This window comes from Heterodontus francisci, chromosome 16 (assembly GCF_036365525.1).
Source record: "Heterodontus francisci isolate sHetFra1 chromosome 16, sHetFra1.hap1, whole genome shotgun sequence".
NCBI lineage: Eukaryota > Metazoa > Chordata > Chondrichthyes > Heterodontiformes > Heterodontidae > Heterodontus > Heterodontus francisci.
Genome location: NC_090386.1, coordinates 98,041,409 through 98,048,339, shown reverse-complemented (window position 1 = coordinate 98,048,339; position 6,931 = coordinate 98,041,409). Strand labels below are relative to the sequence as shown.

Below are 6,931 nucleotides of genomic sequence, written 5' to 3'. Positions count from 1 at the left end.
TTGAGGAAGGAAACCCGCTGTCCTTACCTGGTCGGAGCTATATGTCACTCCAATCCCACACCAATAAGGTAGACTCTGAACTGGCTTGTGAAGTGGCCGAGCAAAACACTCAGTCGTAACAAACTGGCACCTAGGGATTGTCAGCAATTCCCACATCCCAATAAGGGAAAGAAACAAGTTCATAACCTCCACTTGCTGGGCTGGTCCCTCACCACCTCTCTAACCTTGTACAATTATACAGTTTCTGCCTATCTGCACTTTTCTGATCGGTGAGCAGAGCCAATACACAACAGAAAGATCAGGTCTACTGTAGATATGTTCAAGATTTTCACACGTAGAGTGAGAATTGAGTTTAGTACACACTCACAAGACTATCATAACATTGAGAGACACTGAGGTAAAATTTAATCAATGTAATATCAAACAGAGAGAGACTGAGTTTAAGTATTATATGTGTTATGACTGGGGCGGGAGGAATGCACTGTTTATTCTAGTCCCACTTCTCCACAGATCACAACATATTATTTTAAATTTTTCCACTTATCGATACGATCAATCATATATTCTATTTTTCCCAGAATAGAACACACTAACCAGGTTTCTTCACTGAATAACAAAATTATCAGTTTATAGTAAAACAAGTCATAACCAGTAATGAAGTAAAACATAAACACACAGATTTTAAATTTTAAAGTTCCCTTTTTACCTTAGTCACACTCACACACACACATATACATCGGTTAACTGAAAAAAATAAAAGGGATTTTTATAAATTCAGAGTTCTGTTACAGACAAAAAACAACTTGTCCATTTTTGAAGAAAACAGCAGATCAGATATGTTGTTCCAAAACTGGCATACAGTCTAACTTCCGAGTTCACGTAGACAGATCACTGAGATCCTTCAGAACAGTTCTTTTCAGGCGGCATTGAAAAGTAATTTTAACAGGCTTTCTTCAGAGACAGGAGATGAGATGAATTGACATAGTAGACTTCACTGGGTCTTTTATGAAGTTTCTGGAAAGTGAGCTGGGTTTTGGCCTTCTGTCCTTCCTTGACACTTCAGCAGCAGACTTGATTTTATCTCACTTCAAAAGGTAAAAGCACACACACATTGACCAACAACCAAAATGTTTGCGAGTTTTCTGCCCTTCCAAGTGCGCTCTGCTACTACTGACTTGCCACTTCTCTGCCCCTGATACCAGGGTTTCTGTTCTATCTTAACTTGAGTCATGTGACAACCAGTTGCCAATCCTGTTCGCTCAGTGGCTTCTTGATGGCCCTCTTTTTTAAAAAAAACTGGTTCAACATTTATTCAATTTAACTATAAATTCCTTTAAAAAATACTTCAACAAAAAAAACAGAATCACTTTCACAACATATGAAACGGAGAGACTGAGGTGAAGTATAATCAATTGCATTATAGAAAATTGCAGAGGGAAACCCATTTTAAAAATAGGACAAGGTTAGGAGACAGATTGGGATGAAAGAGGTTTGATATTGTAGAATTCAAAGAAAAAATAGAGACTGAGATAAAATATTATCAGTAGAACAGAAAATAGAGAGGGACTGAGGTAAAATATATCATAAAATTGAGAGACTGAGATAATGATGGGATGGAATCGCAGAGGGAGACCCATTTTAAAAATAGGACAAATTCTGTTAGGTTTGTAGGTCATGGTTTGTGGAGTGTTTTGTAAGTTCCAGTGAAGTTTTGTACCTGTGAACTGACACTGATTGGATATTGTAATGTTTTGTTGTAACATTAAAGTCCAGTGTGAGTTGAGTGACAGATTTTTGATCCATTCAATCCAAGGCACCTGGTGAATGGGGAAGACACAGCTTTGGTGGGTGGTGCCAGGCACACGTGGGGGCAAGTGGAGAGGAGACTGTGGAAAGTTTGGAGGCAGATTGAGATAAAAGAGGTTTGACATGGCAGAATTTAAAGAAAAATAGAGAGAGGCTGAGGTAAAATCATATATAATAATATGCAGATTCTGTCTGTCCACATTTTCTGATTGGTCAGTTCATTGAATTGGTGGGTGGAGCCTGGTGCACACCCCTCGGTTACTGGCCCCCTGCTCTCACCTCCCCCCACCCTCGGTTACTGGCCCCCTGCTCCCTCCTCTGCCCACCCTCGGTTACTGGCCCCCTGCTCTCACCTCACCCCACCCTCGGTTACTGGCCCCCTGCTCCCTCCTCTGCCCACCCTCGGTTACTGGCCCCCTGCTCTCACCTCACCCCACCCTCGGTTACTGGCCCCCTGCTCCCTCCTCTGCCCACCCTCGGTTACTGGCCCCCTGCTCTCACCTCACCCCACCCTCGGTTACTGGCCCCCTGCTCCCTCCTCTGCCCACCCTCGGTTACTGGCCACCTGCTCTCACCTCACCCCACCCTCGGTTACTGGCCCCCTGCTCCCTCCTCTGCCCACCCTCGGTTACTGGCCCCCTGCTCTCTCCTCTGCCCACCCTCGGTTACTAGCCCCCTGCTCTCACCTCCCCCCACCCTCGGTTACTGGCCCCCTGCTCTCTCCTCTGCCCACCCTCGGTTACTGGCCCCCTACTCTCTCCTCTGCCCACCCTCGGTTACTGGCCCCCTACTTTCTCCTCTGCCCGCCCTCGGTTACTGGCCCCTGCTCTCACCTCACTCCACCCTCGGTTACTGGCCCCTGCTCTCACCTCACTCCACCCTCGGTTACTGGCCCCCTGCTCTCACCTCTCCCTACCCTCGGTTACTGGCCCCCTGCTCTCACATCTCCCTACCCCCGGTTACTGGCCCCCTGCTCTCACCTCTCCCTACCCTCGGTTACTGGCCCCCTGCTCTCATCTCTCCCCACCCTCGATTACTGGCCCCCTGCTCTCATCTCCCCACCCTCGATTACTGGCCCCCTGCTCTCATCTCTCCCTACCCTCGGTTACTGGCCCCTGCTCTCACCTCTCCCTACCCTCGGTTACTGGCCCCCTGCTCTCATCTCTCCCCACCCTCGATTACTGGCCCCCTGCTCTCATCTCCCCACCCTCGATTACTGGCCCCCTGCTCTCATCTCTCCCTACCCTCGGTTACTGGCCCCCTGCTCTCATCTCTCCCCACCCTCGATTACTGGCCCCCTGCTCTCATCTCTCCCCACCCTCGATTACTGGCCCCCTGCTCTCACCTCTCCCTACCCTCGGTTACTGGCCCCCTGCTCTCATCTCTCCCCACCCTCGATTACTGGCCCCCTGCCCTCACCTCTCCCTACCCTCGGTTACTGGCCCCCTGCTCTCATCTCTCCCCACCCTCGGTTACTGGCCCCGTGCTCTCACCAGTGCCCGGCCTCAGTTACTCGGCTGACACCCTAAGAGGAAAGTTGAAGCAGTGAACCTCAGAGGCATATAAAGTATAAAATGGTATAGGTAAAGGGGAGCCCAGAATGTTACTCTCATGTTAGTTGGTTACTGAGTTCCAGCCCCTGGTTCTCACCACTCCTGGCTCCAATTATTAGACAACAGCATGCCCCCCCCTCTCCCCCACCCTGTTCCTCGGCCTCTCGCTCCCTGGCATCTGTTACTGGCCCCTGCTGCTCCCTGGTCCCACTCACTGGGTTCTTGCCAATGATGGTGGACACAGGGTGGGGGAAGGGGGCAACAGGAAGGAGGACAGATGACATGAGAGGGGTGAAGGGGAAGGGAGAGGGCACAGAAGCTGGCATGGAATGTTTGGAAGGGGGAAGACACCATGGTGAGGGAGATGGCACGGGAGGTTGGAGAGGGGATGGCATATGGGGGGAGGGGGTAGTAGATGGGAGGGAGGGGGCAGGAGTACTGCATGGGAGGAGGAGAGGAGTGGTACAGCGGGGGGAGGTGGCATGGGAAGTGGATGGTGGGGGGCATGGCATGTTGGAGAGGGAACGACGGCATGGGGGGATGCACCAGCATAGTGGGCTGTGGGGGAAGTGACGGTATGGGAAGGGAAGACGGGATGGTGGGGGAGATGGAGGCGGGTATAGACCTAGGGTGAGGCAGCATGGGAGCAGGGTGGGGACTGTCCTCGGAGATTGGGAATGGGGATAGGATGGCATGTGGGGTATGGAATAGGGGTGCGGATGGCATAGGAAGAAGGGGAGGGATGTAGGATGAGAGGGGGATGATATGAGAGGGATGAAAGGAGAAGGATGGAATGGTATGGGATGGGGATTCGAAGAAGTTCTGTTATAACAATGATACTAATTTCACCACAAGTGTTTTCTGGGTCTTTGAAATTATTACTTCACCTGGATCTTCATGAAGACAATATGAATTATTGTCTCAATTCTAAGAAGTGGCCTCTCTCTGTCTGTATTTCAGGTGAGGCATTAAAGCAAGGGTCCAGCTTCCTGTTCGGGTGATATAGAAGATCCCGAGGAACTATTCAAAGACAAGCGGGGGAGGTCTCCCCCAGTCCTAGTCAACCAGCATCCGTGAAACAGATTATCTAGTGACTAATGATTGCTGTTTATGGGATCTTGCTGTGTGCAATTTGGCTGCTGTGTTTCCTACATTACAACAGTGACTACATTGGCTGTGATTAATGCATTGTGACACCCTGTAGTCAGAGAGGAATGATATACATACAACTTCTTGCTTTCCCTGCTGCTACAGTCTGCAGGGATTTTAAAACACAAGTATCCTTAAAATCCTCTGTGAAAGGAGATCGGGGCATCTCGATCCATTTCTTACTGAACATTCTTTCTTTTGGGCCTCCTTATCTCGAGAGACAATGGATACGCGCCTGGAAGTGGTCAGTGGTTTGTGAAGCAGCGCCTGGAGTGGCTATAAAGGCCAATTCTGGAGTGACAGGCTCTTCCACAGGTGCTGCAGAGAAATTTGTTTGTTGGGGCTGTTGCACAGTTGGCTCTCCCCTTGCGCCTCTGTCTTTTTTCCTGCCAACTACTAAGTCTCTTCGACTCGCCACAATTTAGCCCTGTCTTTATGGCTGCCCGCCAGCTCTGGCGAATGCTGGCAACTGACTCCCACGACTTGTGATCAATGTCACACGATTTCATGTCGCGTTTGCAGACGTCTTTATAACGGAGACATGGACGGCCGGTGGGTCTGATACCAGTGGCGAGCTCGCTGTACAATGTGTCTTTGGGGATCCTACCATCTTCCATGCGGCTCACATGGCCAAGCCATCTCAAGCGCCGCTGACTCAGTAGTGTGTATAAGCTGGGGGTGTTGGCCGCTTCAAGGAGTTCTGTCTTACTGAACATGTCTGCACAAAACTACCCCTACTCCAGCACTAGATAGATAATCCAGAAAGATCAGAGCATTGATTATGTGGAATGCAAGAAAAATGTTACAATGACCTGGTAAAGGATGATCTTCCGAGGTTGAAGCTGAGCCACCTTATTGGGGTAAAGTGGAGCGATCGTTACTTTGCATCTAACTGCCCTCGATCTGGAAGTGTTTGATGCAATCACAGGGTGCTGACATTCCTCACCTTGATAAAGACAAAATCTGCAGAAAATTTCATTTGAAACCAAGCTCAGCATTGTGTACCATTACTCCTGAATGTACCTTGCTGTCTATTCTTTTCAACTGCAGCTCTATGAGTTGAGATAAATGACCAGATAACCTGTTAGGGATAAAGAGTAGCCTGGACATCGGGGAGAACTCCCCTGTTCATTTTCGAAATAGTGCCATCCACCTGAGAGAGTAGACAGGCCTTCAGTTCAAAATTTAATCTGAAAGACAGAACCTCCAACAGTGCAGCACTCCCTCAGTATTACCTATCCAACAGTGCAGCACTCTCTCAGCACTGACCCTCCAACAGTGCATCGCTCCATCAGTACTGAGCCCCCAAAAGTGCAGCACTCCCTCAGTACTGACCCTCCGACATTGCAGCACTCCCTCAGTGCTACCTCTCCAACAGTGCAGCACTCCCTCAGTACTGACCCTCCAACAGTGCAGCGCTCCCTCAGTACTGAGCCCCCAAAAGTGCAGCACTCCCTCAGTACTGACCCTCCAACAGTGCATCGCTCCATCAGTACTGAGCCCCCAAAAGTGCAGCACTCCCTCAGTACTGACCCTCCAACAGTGCATCGTTCCCTCAGTACTGAGCCCCCAAAAGTGCAGCACTCCCTCAGTACTGACCCTCCAACAGTGCAGCACTCCCTCAGTACTGACCCTCCAACAGTGCATCGCTCCATCAGTACTGAGCCCCCAAAAGTGCAGCACTCCCTCAGTACAGGCCCTCCGACATTGCAGCACTCCCTCAGTGCTACCTCTCCAACAGTGCAGCACTCCCTCAGTACAGAACCTCCAACAGTGCAGCACTCCCTCAGTATTACCTATCCAACAGTGCAGCACTCTCTCAGCACTGACCCTCCAACAGTGCATCGCTCCATCAGTACTGAGCCCCCAAAAGTGCAGCACTCCCTCAGTACTGACCCTCCGACATTGCAGCACTCCCTCAGTGCTACCTCTCCAACAGTGCAGCACTCCCTCAGTACTGACCCTCCAACAGTGCAGCGCTCCCTCAGTACTGAGCCCCCAAAAGTGCAGCACTCCCTCAGTACTGACCCTCCAACAGTGCATCGCTCCATCAGTACTGAGCCCCCAAAAGTACAGCACTCCCTCAGTACTGACCCTCCAACAGTGCATCGTTCCCTCAGTACTGAGCCCCCAAAAGTGCAGCACTCCCTCAGTACTGACCCTCCAACAGTGCAGCACTCCCTCAGTACTGACCCTCCAACAGTGCATCGCTCCATCAGTACTGAGCCCCCAAAAGTGCAGCACTCCCTCAGTACAGGCCCTCCGACATTGCAGCACTCCCTCAGTGCTACCTCTCCAACAGTGCAGCACTCCCTCAGTACTGACCCTCCAACAGTGCAGCACTCCCTCAGTACAGGCCCTCCAACATTGCAGCACTCCCTCAGTGCTACCTCTCCAACAGTGCAGCGATCCCTCAGTACTGA

The 6,931-nt window shown here is 50.5% G+C and overlaps 1 protein-coding gene across 1 annotated transcript; it reads left to right on the top strand.

Moving 5' to 3' along the window:
- The first annotated feature begins 315 nt into the window (after positions 1-315).
- Positions 316-3,355, top strand: LOC137378341 (uncharacterized). The gene is made up of 2 exons (XM_068048600.1): positions 316-339; positions 2,024-3,355. Exons 1-2 carry the CDS (start codon positions 316-318, stop codon positions 3,353-3,355), a joined length of 1,356 nt encoding a protein of 451 aa, XP_067904701.1.
- The last annotated feature ends 3,576 nt before the right edge of the window (positions 3,356-6,931 follow it).